Below are 18,327 nucleotides of genomic sequence, written 5' to 3'. Positions count from 1 at the left end.
AATGTAAGCAATAGATTTATATATAATTTTGATCCAATAAGTCAGTGTTTACATAGTATTGAATCTCTTGAGCATGAAGTCACCATTGAGAGGTATTTAAATTTATTTTCCGGAGTAAATTAGAGATAAAGATTTGAAGATAAAAATATGGGGAAACAGAGAGAAAACAGACGTAAATTTGATATTCTAATAGGTCTGGACAAATTTAATTTCACGAAAAAAGGACCCTAGAATCTTCATTTGTTGGAAAAGTTATTATAACTACTACCCCTCGTCATTCACGCACACATGCACACATGTATATATATATATATATATATATATATATATATATATATATATGTCTATATACATATATATGTATGTATATATATATAGATATATATATAGATATATATGTATATAGACATATATATGTATATATATATATACATATATATATACATGTATATATACATATATATATGTATATATACATATATAAATATAAATGTGTCTGTGTTTTTATGCGTGCGTGTGTGTGTGTGAGTGAGTGTGTGTGTGGGTGTGTGTATATATGTGCGTACGTGAGTGCGTGCAAAACGTTCATATTCTTTTAATTACGAGGATTAAAAATATCGATTACAATATAATCATACCAAAAGTTATTAGAATAATTTGTAATGTTAACGAAAAAACACTTGCGAATTTGATGAAAGTTTTTAGTAATTCATTGATCAGAATTTATCTAAATCATATAAGAAAGCCATAATGAATATGAATACGTCATTCAATTTGGAAAAAGAGGATATAGATTTCGAATTGGAACAGTAAAAAGAATTTGAAAAATGTAATAATAATATTTTGTTTATCTTTGTCATGTTTCAAGGGTGTATTTCGAGTCTTTTAAATTATGTAATTATTATAAAATAGAGAAATTACTATACTAAGCAATATTAAATTAAAAGCAGTTTTGCTTCCTGGACGGAAAATGCAGAGAAATAAACTAGAACATAAATACTCCTATTTCATGAACCTTTCTTGCCAGGAGGAGATAATGCAGACGCGATTTTGAACTCACACTGATAAAGATTCACTAATTTTCACCAAACTTGAAAGCAGTTTTGCTTCCTGGACGGAAAATGCAGAGAAATAAACTAGAACATAAATACTCATATTTCACAAACCTTTCTTACCAGAAGAGATGATGCAGACGCTCATTTTGAACACACACTGATAAAGATACACTAATTTTCACCAAACTTGAAAGCAGTTTTGCTTCCTGGACTGAAAATGCAGAGAAATAAACTAGAGCATAAATACTCATATTTCACAAACCTTTCTTGCCCGAAGAGACGACGCAGACACGCATTTTGAACACACACTGATAAAGATACACTAATTTTCACCAAACCTGAAAGCAGTTTTGCTTCCTGGACTGAAAATGCAGAGAAATAAACTAGAACATAAATACTCATATTTCACGAACCTTTCTTACCAGAAGAGATGATGCAGTCGCGTATTTTAAACACACTTTTAAGAATACACTAATTTTCACCAAACCTGAAAGCAGTTTTGCTTCCTGGACTGAAAATGCAGAGAAATAAACTGACAACTCCTATTCCACGAACCTTTCTTGCTAGAAGAGATGATGCAGACGCATATTTTGAACACACACTGATAAAGATACACTAATTTTCCCCAAACAGGTCATCGTGTTTGAATGGCAACCTGCCATCATCTATCACCGGGACGAGAAGGGGAAACTCCTTTTACGGTACGGAAGAGACACGGCCATAGTCGAGACCCTGTCTGATGTCTTCAACTTCACCATTGTTTACAAGGAACCTAATTCAGGTGGGCGCACTCCCGCCACAACAACAAGAAAACCACACTCAGGGTCGTTTATATCTATGAAAGCTTTTTGGTTCTCCATAGAATAATTAGATTCCATTTTGAAAGCCTTTTTCTGTAGAAATTTTATTACCGTTAATGTTACTATTTTTAGGCGATGTATATCTCGAAAGTTCTATCGTCTGTTTACACACACCACAGAGTTAGTAAAACCTGGTCCGGTAAAGCTAAATGTTAATGCTACTACCAGTAGGGTGTTTTCAACCCCAATATTATATTACAATTATATTATCATTACTAATTATGAGAGTAGCAATAAAAATACCAGTAACAATGGTAAAGAAACAATTACTAATATTGGTAGTGATAATAGCAATTTAAGATTCCATTTATTGGTTCCTGAATCTTTCCCTCAGCTGATCAGGTTTATAATCTACTTTTTGCTACTGTTTGCTCTTGCTGATTCAATATTCCATTCCTCAAGATTCCCTAGTTTATGCCGAGGTCAGGATCCCTCCTATTTATTTTAATGTTGTTACTCTTCTTAAAATATTGTATTTTTCCTTTTTTCCTTTCCTCACTGGGCTATTTTCCCTGTTAGAGCCCCTGGGCTTATAGCATCCTGCTTTTCCAACTAGGGTTGTAGCTTAGCAAGTAATAATAATAATAATGATAATAATAACAACAACAACAACAATAATAATAATAATAATAATAATAATAATAATAATAATAATAATAATTCTTTCACATTGTCTATCTGGCTACCATGTGACCTAAACTGGATTGAGACTGAGTTGTCTGCTGTAATAGCCTTTGCATTAAAAAACATTCTGGTCATGCTATATAGGGCACAGTGAGTTCCCATATTCGATCACTGTATAACACTAGCAGCCCACAGGAAATGAATTCCAAGTTTAGACTTTGTCAGAATGCCCTGAGAAAGACTACCTCACAACTTACCCCTATGAAATATGCGGAGTGAAGGTACCTAGTCCAAACTACCAGGCGATACATGATATTGCCAGGGCCAAAAATAACCGACACAAACTTTCTTATGATACCCTTTTTCACTGGTTATCTGTTTTCCACCCAGATGAGCTGTGGGGCACGAGGCTTCCCAATGGCAGCTACAACGGGATGGTAGGACTCCTTGCCAGTGGTCAGGGAGACCTAGCCATCGCAAATCTTTTCATTACAGCTCTAGATGGACGCAGGAATTATCAAGAGTTCAGCACACCATTTGCTGATGATGTAAGTAAAGATCGAAATATTTATTGATTATGAAAATGAATATCTAAAAGTATCTGGTACTGTTAACAAAATTTAGGATAAAGTAAGTTTGGATCTGAGTATGTGCTAGAGACAAATGTCCATATATTTTTATTTTCATTTTTGTTGACTTGAGTAATAACTGGGTTATTCTTAATATCTATTGACATAAATCAAGACTGAACTATTCAGAGGTGATATCACTGATGTTATAATAATTATAATTTAGTTATTGATATGTAATGTACAGGTGAAAGACTCGAGACAGAGATAACATTTAAAATCTAAGTACTTCATTTGATGGTTTTTGTAATCTCATGAAAACATGGGAGACTCACAGTTTGCAGTTCCCGAGTTTGAGAATCTCTCGTGGTTCATAGTTTCCATCAGTGAACAAAATCTAAACATTCTTAAAACCTACGAATAGGGGTTTTGTGGAGCTACTGGCTAAGTTGTCTGTAGCCTTGTCTGGTTCATCTTGGTCTTAGCTAGGTTGGAGAATGGCTTGGGCACTGATCATATATGTAGAACCTGTATTATTGGTCTCTGGAACATTTAGGAACAGCTCAATACCCTATCTCTTGCTTCTGCCATTCATAAGTAATCTTTAAGGTTTTAAAAAGATGACAACTGAAGAAAGACTAAAATTATCCTGTAAGGGTTTCAAATTAAACTAGAGGAAGAAAGATACTATGAATTCATCATATTCCAGCAAGGGTGTTACATGGCCCGCGTTGATCCTCCTCTTCCACGCTGGCTGTCGCCAGTACTCCCATTCCAGGCAAAAGCCTGGATGGCTCTTCTCATGGGACTTATTCTTTCTGGACCCATTCTCTATGGACTGATATATTTGGGAAACAAACTGTAAGTTGACAATCTCATTGTTTTATTAGCATTATTGCTATTATTGTCCGTATGATCTCATGAATGTTACTCAGACTATTACTGTGCTAGTCTCATCTGTTGGACTTCTTTTCATGGCCTTGAATTTTATATTAAAAGTCATATGCTGAATGAAAGGAAAAGGTTTTTTAAATATGTATTGGCTATTCTACAATAGATGAGCACATTTTCAAATGCAAGAGATTAAACAGAATACCAATTTTCAATAATGGTATCTATGACAGGCTTTTAAAAACGTATCTATTGTTTTCAAGGTATTTTTATTCTAAAAGAAAGTCTCATTTTCTTTCCACAGCGGAGACAGAGATTCCAAGGCTACTTCTCTCTCAGAGTCGGTCTTCATTACATATGCTCTCCACTTTGGTCAGCCAGTAGAGATTTCTTCAAGGGGCTCCAGCATCCGAATCTTCACATGTGTTTTGTTGTTTTACATCATCATCATCACAACTGGGTACAAGTCAAATCTCACCGCTTTCTTTACAATCTCAAGGCAGCCTACAAGTATCGAAACCTTCAAAGACCTGCATGAGTCTGGTCTTAAGGTTTTGGGCATAACCTATGACAAGATTTTGCTCCAGTCCTCGGAAAACCAGTACTTGAGGGTGAGTTTCTTTCAAGTTATTAATTAAGGCACACTTGCAACTTCCCACAAGTAATGCAGTCACTTAATAATTAGTCGGTTAGCTGTTAAATGCAAAAAAAAAAAAAAAAAAAATTGTCTTTTTATATATTGAGCAATTTTCCATCTGAGCTTTGGAATTCTTTTCTGATGTTCATATCTAATTGTTTTACTTGAAACCTTTTTGCATAATCTAGACCAGTTATTCAAAGGTTAATTGTCTTCCATTTCGGTCTGGATGGAAGTTCTTCCGCTCTCCAGCTTTGGATAAATGTCTATGTACTTATCCAAAACTGTTCAAGAGAAGTTGGTCAATCCTTCTCTTAATAGGATTTTCCATTTGATTGCAATTGTATTAGTCCTCTGCACGGATATATTCCTGTATATGCATTGGTTTGAGTTCAGTCAGATTTGACTTGAACATATCTAATGAGGGAAGCCACAATTCAGTATCATTTTTGTCTACAGTCAAGCATAACCATTTCTGAAGCAGATACAGAAGATTTTTCAATCACTCTTGAACATTTTAGAACCTCTAAGAAGATGGATTCTAAATTAACTTTGTCCAGACACACAAGAACAAAGATTTAGATATAAGGAAAATCTGCTTTTGAAGTACCTTTGTCATAACCATTGGTGAATAGATTAGAAGCTGATACAGTAGGATTTAGATAACTTTTTCTACAAGCGTTAGCGGAGAAATTCAAAATTGAACTATAGATGCTTTTAGGTTTCCATTGTCTGGAGGTTTTAATTAACAGATTAAAACATTAAAGACAGATGCCTTTAAATTACCTTTTGTCTACAGGCTTTAGTGAGCAGATTCGAAGTCAAACCCCATTTTAACGAGATGAAAACAGATGTCCTGATGGGGAAAGCTGTGGCAACCGGGAGCAAGCGATATCTGGAAATGGCCGAAGCCCAGATAACGACTGCAAGAGGAAAGCCTTTGGTCAGGATCATGAAGGTAGCATACATATCACTAAATCTTATTGACTCAGAATATATAGCTCATGTGAATTTTCTATACTTTTGACTTCTGTCCCTTATATTTGTTTTAAAAATCATAGTAGCTTATTATCCCATTTGAATCTCTCAAGGTATGCTAAGTATACAAAAGGATGAGGCAGTTGAAGGCAATAACTATTTATAGTTAAAGGGGAATTTATGGTTTTGTATAGAATAGAGTTCTGAATTGAGTATACCAGAAAATATAAAATCTTGATTATCACTGTCTGCTTGCCTCTGTGTCAAATACTTCTTCTTCCACACCCGAGTCATCAATAACATTTACTCACAAATTTCAGAGAGAGTGAACCTTTTCCATTTTCCACCATCAAGCTAACCATTACAGCACCATTGATCTGGATTATATTTGACGCACTTCTGCAACTTCTCAAAATTATCATTAACGCTGTATCTTATGGAAAAATCAGGAATGTTTTTCGACAAACACTGTGGCCATAGGGTACCCGAGGAACTCTCCGTTGAAACCAAAGTTTGACAAAATGATCACCAGGATGTTTGAGGGGGGACTTGTAACAAGATGGTTCCAGAACTCAATCAGGCATTACCAGAAGGTAAAAAGCAGAACTATCAATTGCTATAATAAGTTATGCTTTAGGCAGTTCACGGACTTTACCAGACACATGACATATCAAATGAATATTTTCTGCTGTTTATAGAAATGCTTCTAAGGATTCACCTACTTTACTAGAAGCTAAGATATTGTAAAAGATACCAGAAGCTAATATCAGTCAGGAATATTAATTAATTGTGAAAGCCTTTATTTTACATTGTAATGAAAATTCATGGCACCATGAACATTGCCTTAATTGAGGTAAAGTTCGTCCTACTTCTTTATACATCCATTTTATTTTCACGTGTTTATCTAAAGATGGCACTTCTATGAATACATAATACAATTCAATTGTTTTTTAGCTTCTATCCCATCTGGGCAATCTGTTATTTTGATGCTTGTCTATAAAGTTAAAGGTTATTCGGTGCCGGTTTAGTATGTGGCCTACCTTTTTTATTCTGGTTTTTTGGGCTCGGCCATGTCGTCCTGATGGAAGGTTCCGTTAGGTAGCTTTCTAAGGGATATTTGAAAGCTATCGAAAGGAACTTTCCATCAGGATGACATGGCTATCTCACCCAAAAATAGATTTTTCGCTTTGCTCAAAATCCGTTTAGTATGTGGCTTACCTGGCTTGTTAGGTTAGGTTACGTTAGGTTAGGTTAGGTTAGCTTGGCTTCGCTTAGCTTAGCTTAGCTTAGGTTAGGTAAAGTTAGGTAAGGTTAGGTTAGGTTAGGTTAAGTTAAGTTAGGCCACATACTAAAACAGATAGAATTTCGTAAGCTATATTCGAAAGGTAGGCCACATACTATACCGGCACCGGTTATTCTTTCTGTATTTCTCAAACCCAGAGAAGCTCATTCTAGAACAGTACTAATACTACTACTAGTAATCCTCTAAACCCTTCTATTTATTACAGCTTCAAAAGCAAGATAGAAAGGGGAACACTTACAAGGCAAGTGGTGCAGAAGCTGAAGAAGATGGTGCAACACCACTCAGCATGGAGCATGTCCAAGGAGTCTTCCTTCTCCTTATCTTCGGGTATACGTTTTCGGCCATGTTCTTCATCGTCGAGTTTTCAATGTGCAAAAACAAACGTTCTTTTTGAATTGTGAGCTGATGGGATTGGACCTCGGAATTCAAACGAAGCTTTTATCATTCTAAAGTACTTATATAAGAACATATGATGCTGCCAGAAGAAAGTTGGGCCAAGATAAGCAATTAGCTCCAACCAACCAGGTGTTATAAAGCTGGAGATTTTAATGATATCCCTTACTACGAATCACAGGATATAGTTCACTAGGGAATGACCTCATTCACTGAGAAGTAAATACTATTAACAATATGGGACGAGAAGTGTAAAAGCTCTTTTTTTTAAAAGCTTGTCCTATATACCATGGAACTATGAATGTTTAAAATAACCATATTTGGTTTTAAATCACCGATTATTAGTGTAGAACTTATAATGTATCTCTATATTTAAAATAATGACTTGTATCACACAGAGGTTAAGGTACACAATAAAATTCAAGAATATAGATTGTATGGGGCACTGGTTATATTCCTGCCTAAGTTTTAGGATCCCTGGCTGTTTTGTATATTCGAGTTTTTAGATTATAATGATGCAGAGGTTATGGATCTGAATAGTACAAAATTCAAGATCTTTAGTTATATTGCATATAAATACATGATTATGAGAACAATAGTTGCTTTTTTTTTTTTTTTTTTAATTTAAAAAGAAAAAAAACATGAGCTCAATAGAAGTCTTTGGTCAACATAGAAGAGACTCGTCTTAAAGGCTTCGGTGAAAGGTGCGTTCAAGTACGAAAAGCATTGCGGAAAACAGGACACCAAAGCCATAAATGATGAAGATTCCAAGCATGTGTTCCATTCCTAAGGGAATAACACCGCTTTCGCGTCCTTGGTCAGAGTCTCCTTGAAAGGATAGCCTGTTGGTTTCAGCATCTTCTATCTGAAACTGAAAAAATAATTAATATGCATATATATATATATATATATATATACATATATATATATATATATATATATGTATGTATTATATATATATATATATATGTATATATATGTATGTATTATATATATATAATACATACATATATATACATATATATATATATATATATAATATATATATATATATATATATATATATATATATATATATATATATATATATATATATATATATATATATATATATATATATATATATATATATATACAGTATATACATATATATATATATATATATATATATATTTATATATATATATATATATATATATATATATATATATATATAGTCATCCACACATACATTATAAAAAGGGCGATTTTATTCTTTGATAAATTGGACCCACACTATTTTATAGATATCTTTTTAATAATTTGTCGATTTTCTGACAGCTTTTGTTAAGTAAACTGCTTCATAATCGTTATCAAGAAATTTAATATCAACAGAAAACGTTTCTCGAGATTTAAGATTTTTTCTCTATATGTTACTAGGACTTACATACATTATAAAATAATTCTAATGGGATAATTCTGATAAAATGAGTAGATATATAAGGTAGAGCTTTAGTAAGAATATCAAAATCGTCTAAGGAATGTATATACTATTTCTATTGAAAAATGAATATGGCTAATCATAGATAACAACATTTTTCTTCTTTTCCAACAATTTGGTTATCGAACCACATGGAGTTATGGTTAACCGCTATTCCATATCACCCCTCTTGGAAATGTCATGAACTATACAGAACGGAAGTGTTCAGTGATCCTACTCGTTTAATTTCTCTTTTGGGTACTTTGTGCGCATATAAATAAATAGCATGTTCAAGTCAAAACTTCCTTTGAACTAACCAGTGGCTAATCTCTGAACTCGAATAAGCTTTTACTAGTTCTCACAACCTCACTGTCTCTGTAAGCTAAGGATTTGGTGTGGCATTTTTGGAGAGGCTATAGTGTTAACTGCTGAGTCAGCCAGATGCTGCCTGGCCCTCTTTGCTGGGAACTGATCATATACATATATGGTCGGTCTTTAATACATTGTTCTATCCCTTGCCTCTACCATCCTTCATTGACTTCTAAAATAAATAAGAGAGTTAAGTTTCAGCCTCCGATTTACCTTTCGGAAGAGTTCGATGGAGTCCAGGAACCACCTTCTAACAAGACCACTCTCAAACAAGGCTGTGATCGCTCTGTCAAACTGGGGCTTCAGAGGGGAATTCCTTTGGTAAGCGATGCCAATATTGTAGGGCGAGAAACATTCCTGATGAAAAATATATATATAAAATATTATTAGATTATCAAATTAATGTTTATTTGTGAGATGGTGTTCACTTCAGGCATTTTCCGGTATATTTAGAAATGTATATGTATCTTAGATATTATGGCATTTATTAATACTAACGATGATAATTCTCTTTTTGTCAACATTAGCCATAATCAAAAGTTATTTGTTTAAATGCAAGTAAAAATTTAAATGGAAAAAAAGGCCTAGTGAGCTTTGAAAAAGAATAAAAATTAAGGTAAGATATTATATCGATGAATGAGAATTGAATCAGGAGTCATCTACTATCTTCACTGTATTCAGAATATTTCAAGAGTCAAATTTTTAATAATAAAGAAAATAATCAAGGAATATAAAAAGTGATAGACATATGGTAGGGTCCACAAGCTTATCAAAGGGGTTCTATCTTAACTTCTTTTTTTTTTTTTTTTACTTTCATACATTGTGGAGTAATGGACGACTGAGAATGTTTTCTCACTAAGTTAAGAGGCCCTTTTATATGCATATTTCTGCTCACCTTTAAAATCCTCAGTAGGGGCCTTCCTCTGTACGTTCTTATCTGAGCACTGTGGAACTCTAGGACGCTTCTACTGTCCAGCATGACTGCACCTCCTGAAAGGATCTCCTTTTTAGCGTCTTCAAATGTTGGATAAGGATAGAATCTCTCAGCAAGAGCCTGAAAAAATTGGTGAATGTTAGAGAACTTTTAGTTTGGGTGATAATTGACTTCGGTCAATTCTGAGATCTGAAAAGTCTGGCGAATGTCAGAAAAATTTTAGTTTTTAGATAAATTAAAGTTCAGTGAGTTCTGAGATCTGAAAAGTCAATATGCAATAAATGATTGTTAGTGGTGAATCTTGAATGCATTGTATTTTTAAGTTTGTGTTTATATTTTGACACTTTTTAAAATGGGATTCAAACAAATAGTGTTTAATCTAATATTCGTGTCCTTGTTTAAGTTACTCACATACTTTCAAAAAAAAAAAGATATAATTTATGCCAAAGAAGAAGAAGAAGTAATAGTAGTAGTAGTAGTAGTAGTAGTAGTAGTAGTAGTAGTAATAATAATAATAATAATAATAATAATGTTGGTGATATGTTGTAATATATATGCAAACAAATCAAGATTGAATAAAATGGAGAGAGAATTGCCAAAGGTTGGTAAGAACCTCTTTTTAAATGTTACATATATAGCATAACCAGAACAACCACCATCTACTACATACTCTGAGATACATATTCCCAGCTTTTTCCATTGAAGTCTTGAAGAAGGATCCTATTCCCAGAACTCTCAATTTGGATTCCTGCAGTTTCTGGAAGGTCTCTATACTGGCCGGGTCTCTAGAAACAGTCAGGAAGGCGACCAAGTTGGAGCAGTAGGCTATGATGAAGATGATGGCGTACAGCCATAAAAAGGACACGAAAATCTGCGTTCCTTTACGTTTTGGTAGCGTGGCCATTGAGTGGTTAAAGTGGACTCCATATGCATAAAGGCACGACACCGCGAGGGACTGGAAATTGGGATTTTCGGTTCCACTGAGGAAGGAACCGAGGTGCATTAGTCCTTGGAAATTATAGTTGCAATGTAAATATGTTCAATATGATAAAATCCAGTCAAGCAATAAAATGTGGTTAGCCATTAAAAGGTTTTGCAATCTCTTGGTGTACAATACACTTCATACAAAACAAAATAAGTAAAAGAAATCAGTTGGTAATTTTGTTGTTGAACTAAGAAAAACGCTAAAGTTTTAGAATAATGGCTTACAAATGAGCACTAGCTTTCCCAAAAAGGCTGAGAAGAGGGCCGGATATCAACAGTCCAATGAAAAAAGCTGCCCAGGTGACAGGATGAAAGGGGAGAACCGGTGACAGCCACTGAGGGAGGGGCTGGTCCTTACGGGAAACAACGCATCCTACCTGTAAGGATTAACGCAAAGACCTGGTTCTCATATGACAATTATATGATTCTTTCTCAATGATGTGTTCCTTCTAAGAAGTGTCATACCAGAGCAAAATAAGATAAGAACTGATCTATGTGTTCTATTCCTCCAGATGGTCAAGGTTTGCATGAAACATGACATTGAAGGAATGTATGAAAATACCAAAATACCAAATCTCAATGATATGTTCCTCCTAAGAAGTGTCACACCAGAGCAATGTCTATGTGTTCTATTCCTGCAGATGTTTAAGGTTTGCATGACATGAAGAAATGTATGAAAATACCAAGTCTATTTTCTTTGACAAGGATACATTCAAGACAACACAGTGATGATGTAATAGCAAATATATTGATCCTAATAAAGAAATACACTAATTATATAATGGCAAACCACAATCGAACAATAAAGGGAGCTTTCAGTGTTCATTGTATGGATATTAACATAATTCTTTTGGAATAATAAATATCATTACAAAGGTTCCAGGAAATTTTACTGTTGATAAATATCTGTCTGGAATTATAAACGTCTTGCTCTTTTATAATGTTTTGATATATTGTGCCTCTAAAACTCTAATATTTCCAAAGGAGATATATGAATAAAATTTCATTTAGAAATGCCTGACATCAAGCAAAGTCAACTTAAATATTCAAATGTTAATCAGTTTGTAGGTAGTAGGTTGTCCAAGGGACAAGCCACCCATTGATATGCTACTGATAAGAAAGTGTTTGGTTCCTTTGACTAGCCATATAGTACTACATTGGATCCCTCTGTGGATATGCCTCATTTTTCCTTTGCCTCTACATACATCGAATAATCTGGCCTATTCTCAACACATTCTCCTCTTTCCTCATACGTCTGGCAGGTCTATGATAACGGAAAAATTATTCTTCCCTCAAGTGGTTAAATACTACACTGTAATTGTTTAGTGGCTATCATGGAAGAGACTTTAGCTTTGGTGAGCAGCTCTTCTAGGAGAGTGACATTCCAAAATCAAATCATTGTTCTCTAGTCAGTGTACCACGGTTTTTCACTGTCTTGAATTAGAGTTTTCTTGCTTGTGGCCTAATGTTCTATAATTTCCTTACCTTATTTCCTTTCCTCGCTGGGCTATTTTCCCTGCTGAAGCCCTTTAGCTTGTAGCAACCTGCTTTTCCAACGAGGGCTGTAGCTTAGCTAGTAATGATAATTATAATAATGGAAGCAGGATTTAAACTATGCGTTTCAAAATTAAGATTCCATCCTATATATCCTTTTCCAATGAGGGCTGTAGCTTAGCTAGTAATGATAATTATAAAAATGTATACAGGATTTAAACTATGCATTCCAAAAGTAAAGGTTCTACCCTATACACCCTATATGCCAGCATCTCAGTCCCCATCCACAATTCAAGAATATTTCCAGTTAAGAATTCCACTAAAGACACTCACATCTGAAGTATAAGGGGAGCTGTACTCCTGGAACTCACTTCGACCAAGCAGAGCCGTAATGTAGATGTTCGCCACTGCAATGTCCGCCTCACCTCTGGCCAAGAAACCCACTATGCCGTCCCAACTTCCATTGGGATGTATGCGGCCCCAAAGTTCTCCTGTGTATTGATATACATAAATATAATGAATATATCTATATATATATGTGTGCATGAATTTGTATATCAAATGATATACCATAGGATGTTAATCCTACTTTTCTCATGTCTCTCTATCACTGCCTGTCTCAGTCTTACCTGGTCCTGGCTCTTTGAAGGACACGGAGAAATTGAAGACCTCCGCCAGCGTTTCAACTAAGGAGATGTCCCGGCCATACTTAAAAAGGAGGCTCCCGTCTGATGACCGGCGGTAAATTGTGGCCGGTGGGTATTCGAAAGTCGATACCTGAAGGGGGAAGCAAGGAAAGAGTCTTTGAAATGTACTGTGAATGTGGCAAGGTTATTGTCCAAAGCTAGTTTTTGTCAGTAGAAAGTAAGGCCAGATGTCGAAGGAAGGCAAGAGGCTTTGAAATGTACAGTGAATGTGGCAAGCTTATTGTCCAAAGCTAGTTTTTATCAGTAGGAAGCAAGGCCAGATGTCGAAGCAAGGCATGAGGCTTTGAAATGTACAGTGAATGTGGCAAACTTATTGTCCAAAGCTAGTTTTTATCAGTAGAAAGCAAGGCCAGATATCAACCTGACAGAGCATAGCACCAATAACAATCTTACTAATTATTATGATCACTCACATTAAGAACAACCTGACGAAGGTTTGAGACCTTATTGGGGAAGAAGGTGGGACGTCTGAGGAAGGAATCACCTCTCCAGTCGGCTATCTTGACCACTCCTCTCCTCCCCCAGTAGAGCTCATTCCTGTAGATCTTGAGGTGTCCTTCTGCCTCTCCCTTTAGGAAATATGACAGAATGAAAAAGATAATGAAAACATGCTAATTGCATTTGATTGCACCAAAAAAATTGTTAGACAATTATGTACTATATTTCCCAGAAGTAATGTTAACTAAATGTGCTGAATTATCTGACACACCAGACGAGGTTATTTGACCCGAGTTGCATGAGGTGAGAAAATTATGGTTGTCCTAATTGTTAGGGAGGGAATGGCATATATGACATTAGTTAGTTTTATATTTTATTTTCTAATGTAATATTAATTACTCTGTCATATAATGTTGATATATGATGCAGTTGTGGTAACATAGTAAGACTAGAGTGTGATAACACAGGTAAAGTAAATAACCAGCACCTACGATAGGTTAACCACTTATTCCAACCCTAGCCTGACGATAGGTGATCAGATAGCGTTCGCCACTCTGTTGAATTATCAAATTTTTGCACCATACATTAACGTTACTTTTGGGATCTAGAGTGCATAAAATATCATGAATTGGATATTCTGTGCTTCAAGAATTCCATGTCTCTTTGTTATTATTAAGAGTATTTCATAAAATGTTCTATTATCAAGAGTATTTCATAGAATCATCCTGGAAGAACCAACAGCCTTCACTCGCATTGTGTTTATAAACTCTCGCTTCTCCAGTGCCACATAAAAGAGTTGCTTCCACACTAAAATCAGATCTCATAACTTGTGAGACTAGAATAATTTACTGAAACTTACAGAAAACCCCATATCTGTTTGTTAATATCAAGAGTATTTCATAGAATATTCCTGGAAGAACCAACAGCCTTGACTCGCATTGTGTTTATAATCTCTAACTTCTCCATTGCCAGAGAACGCAGCTGCTTCCACACTAGGGCCAGATCTTTTGACGTGTGAGACTGGAATGATTTACTGAAACTTACAGAAAACCCCATGTCTATTTGTTATTATGAAGAGTATTTCATGGAATCTTCCTGGAAGAACCAAGAGCCTTTGCTAACGTTGTTTATAATCTCTCGCATCTCCTAATCCAGATAAAAGATCTCTTGACTTGTGAGACTGGAATGATTTACTGAAACTTACAGAAAACCCCATGTCTGTTTGTTATTATGAAGAGTATTTCATAGAATCTTCCTGGAAGAGCCAAGAGCCTTTACTAACGTTGTGTTTATAATCTCTCGCTTCTCCTAATCCAGATAAAAGATCTCTTGACTTGTGAGACTGGAATAATTTACTGAAACTTACAGAAAACCCCATGTCTATTTGTTATTATGAAGAGTATTTCATGGAATCTTCCTGGAAGAACCAAGAGCCTTTGCTAACGTTGTGTTTATAATCTCTCGCTTCTCCTAATCCAGATAAAAGATCTCTTGACTTGTGAGACTGGAATGATTTACTGAAACTTACAGAAAACCCCATGTCTGTTTGTTATTATGAGGAGTATTTCATGGAATCTTCCTGGAAGAACCAAGAGCCTTTGCTAACGTTGTGTTTATAATCTCTCGCTTCTCCTAAGCCAGATAAAAGATCTCTTGACTTGTGAGACTGGAATGATTTACTGAAACTTACAGAAAACCCCATGTCTGTTTGTTATTATGAGGAGTATTTCATGGAATCTTCCTGGAAGAACCAAGAGCCTTTACTAATGTTTATAATCTCTCGCTTCTCCTAATCCAGATAAAAGATCTCTTTGACGTGTGAGACTGGAATGATTTACTGAAACTTACAAAAAACCCCATGTCTGTTTGTTATTATGAAGAGTATTTCATAGAATCTTCCTGGAAGAACCAAGAGCATTTACTAACGTTGTGTTTATAATCTCTCGCTTCTCCTAATCCAGATAAAAGATCTCTCGACTTGTGAGACTGGAATGATTTACTGAAACTTACAGCCAACTGTAGCAATCTGTTTCAAGTTGCATCTGGTCATGACTAATAACAAAAGTAAATATACCTAAATATATCTTACGTTCACAATCCCTATAATTTGTTCTGTCTTTTTCGCTTTCCTGGTCTGGCTGAAGACTTGCAAATCCTTCTCCGTCAGTCCAACGATTATTACCCTGTGGGAGCAATGCAAAGTTCTTTCATATAATTGTTTTTATAAAGAGTATTATGATAGTTTTGTTAATATTGTTATCGTTCAAAATATCCTATTATATCAGTCTATTCGTTATAGTCTTTATTTATTTGAGTTATACAGGATATACTATGTTTATGTATAATTATTGATGCCGATACTATAGTACTATAGAGAAAAAGATATGTGCAACTATTCGAAATAATAAAGGTATTTTATGCTGTCATTTATGTTTTCGTTTGTCAGTTAACGTGAGTTTATTGATATATATATATATATATATATATATATATATATATATATACTGTATATATATATATATATATATATATATATATATATACTGTATATATATATATATATATATATATATATATATATATATTTATATATATATATATATATATACAAATATATAGACATATATATACATATATATACATACATATCTATATATATATATATATATATATATATATATATATATATATATATATACATATATATATACATACATATATATATATATATATATATATATATATCTATCTATATATACTATATAAATTATATTTGCAATGATATACCTTATAAAGGGGACCTAAAACATCTGAGCATCATACCTCGCAGTGTAGTCCCACAGGGCAAAGTCTTCATTGCTGAATTTGAAGAGAAACTCAGGACTAGATAAGAAGAGGAAAACTCCTTGGCATCTAGGAGACGTCCACAGCAATTTCATCTGGAAGTCCTTTAGGTCTTGAACCATAAGAACCTGATGGGGGAGAAGGGGGCCATAGGATTAAAATTTAGGATAATCTAACTCCTGCTATAATCTGCTGAAGTTTGCAGCAAGCTGAAAATGATGTTACTAGATTAAGCTAATAGTTAAAAGTTTTTAATAATCATCTAGAGTCTTTAATACACGAGGTCTTAGTTAGCCTTGTTTTTTATTACATCTTATGTCTTTTATTTCACATTTCATCATTAAGTGACTTTTTAATCCTTAGTGTCAGGCTCTGATGCTTTTAGGAAAGAACAATAACTTTTCCTTTATTATTATTATTATTATTATTATTATTATTATTATTATTATTATTATTATTATTATTATTATTATTATTATTATTAAGGAGAATATAATATATTTATATGACAATACAGTAATATAAGAAAGACATTTAGTAAAGTATAGGTACAAAGGACAAATCATAAAAATCTCATAAGGCTCATCTTCAAAATCTGTTGGTACCTATAATAATAATAATAATAATAATAATAATAATAATAATAATAATAATAATAATAACAATAATAACAATAATAATAAAACTTACTTGCTTAAGGTTATTGCCTTGAAGTAGGTCTTCCACAGCTCTGGAATCGGAGAAAGTTTTATCTGTTATGACAATAGTGTCACAGTTGGCCAGTTCCTTCCTGGTTGTCTCCGCCAGAAGACGCTGTAAGGATTTGCCGAAGTCTGTAGGTCCGTGTTTGCTATTCTTTGTCAAGCTCTGACTAGTCAATTCTTTTGTGATGGCTCGCACGAGAAAAGGATGACCTTGGCTGGACGTCAAGTCAAGAGGATTATCACCTGAAGTAATCTTCAGGTGGTAAGGAGAATTATCTGAGGTTTGCTTTACATTGTTGCTCTGATGAAGAGGAGAATATCCTGATGTATTTACCGGGTCATAAGATAAATATTCTGGGGTAAGCACAGTTGGATGTTTCTCGGCGTAAGAGGAATGTTCTTTGCTGTTATTCAGATCAACCGGGGAATGTTCTGATGAATTTTCCAGGTAGTGAGGAAAATATTGTGATGTGTGCTTCAGGCCAGAAGGTGAGAATTCTGGTGTATATTTCGAGCTGGGAGAAGCGAACTCGGAGGTGTTTCTTGGTTTAAGGTGGGAATAGTCTGTGCTATTTTCATGATGAGACGATAAATTCCAACCAAAATGCAAGTACTCTGAGGGAGAATTCATGCTACTAGAAGAATAATTTGATTCATATGTCAGGCTGAGAGGAACTTGTTTTGAGGTCGTTTTTGGATACTTGTTAGAACGTTCTTTCAAAGTCTCTGAAGAAAAATCTTCATAATTCCATTCAAGTGTATCTTTCAACGAGGTATTCAAATCTGAAATAGCAGTAGACAGCTTTGTAAGATCAGCAGTTTCCCTTTTTGTAATTGTAACTGAGCGTTTCGTCAAATATTTTGATTTAAAATCTGCCAAGACAGCGGATCGCTTTGGCAAGTGCGTCTCTTTAAAGCCCAGAATGACAAAAGATTGCTTTGGCAACTGTGTCTCTTTAAAGTCTGAAATGATAGCGGATTGTTTTGGCAAGCGTCTCTCATTAAAGTCTGGAATGAGAGTGGATCGCTTTGGCAAGTGCATCTCTTTAAAGTCTAGAATGACAGCAGATTGTTTTGGCAACAG

General features: G+C 34.4%; 1 protein-coding gene across 1 annotated transcript; it reads right to left on the bottom strand.

The window, feature by feature from the left end:
- Nucleotides 1–7,764: 7,764 nt before the first annotated feature.
- Nucleotides 7,765–16,640, bottom strand: LOC137658110 (probable glutamate receptor). Its single transcript, XM_068392804.1, has 10 exons — nt 16,519–16,640; nt 15,785–15,878; nt 13,671–13,826; nt 13,180–13,327; nt 12,884–13,041; nt 11,282–11,433; nt 10,743–11,052; nt 10,034–10,192; nt 9,352–9,495; nt 7,765–8,181 (listed from the first exon to the last, which is right to left on the bottom strand). Exons 1-10 carry the CDS (start codon nt 16,632–16,634, stop codon nt 7,996–7,998), a joined length of 1,623 nt encoding a protein of 540 aa, XP_068248905.1. The 5' UTR covers nt 16,635–16,640; the 3' UTR covers nt 7,765–7,995.
- Between the last annotated feature and the right edge of the window lie 1,687 nt (nt 16,641–18,327).

The sequence above is a fragment of the Palaemon carinicauda genome, chromosome 19, assembly GCF_036898095.1.
Source record: "Palaemon carinicauda isolate YSFRI2023 chromosome 19, ASM3689809v2, whole genome shotgun sequence".
Classification (NCBI taxonomy): Eukaryota; Metazoa; Arthropoda; class Malacostraca; order Decapoda; family Palaemonidae; genus Palaemon; species Palaemon carinicauda.
The sequence above is the reverse complement of the archived record's forward strand: the minus strand, read 5'-3'. Positions and strand labels throughout refer to the sequence as shown.

What these genes read in the sequence shown, in the direction of transcription:
- LOC137658110 (XM_068392804.1), bottom strand. Translation starts at nt 16,634, where the DNA reads ATGAAATTGCTGTGGACGTCTCCTAGATGCCAAGGAGTTTTCCTCTTC. An exon ending in GGGAAAGCTAGTGCTCATTT is followed by an intron (nt 11,053 to 11,281) that starts GTAAGCCATTAT and finishes TTCCTTCCTCAG; the next exon opens with TGGAACCGAAAATCCCAATT. An exon ending in CTGGGAATATGTATCTCAGA is followed by an intron (nt 10,193 to 10,742) that starts GTATGTAGTAGA and finishes CAATTTTTTCAG; the next exon opens with GCTCTTGCTGAGAGATTCTA.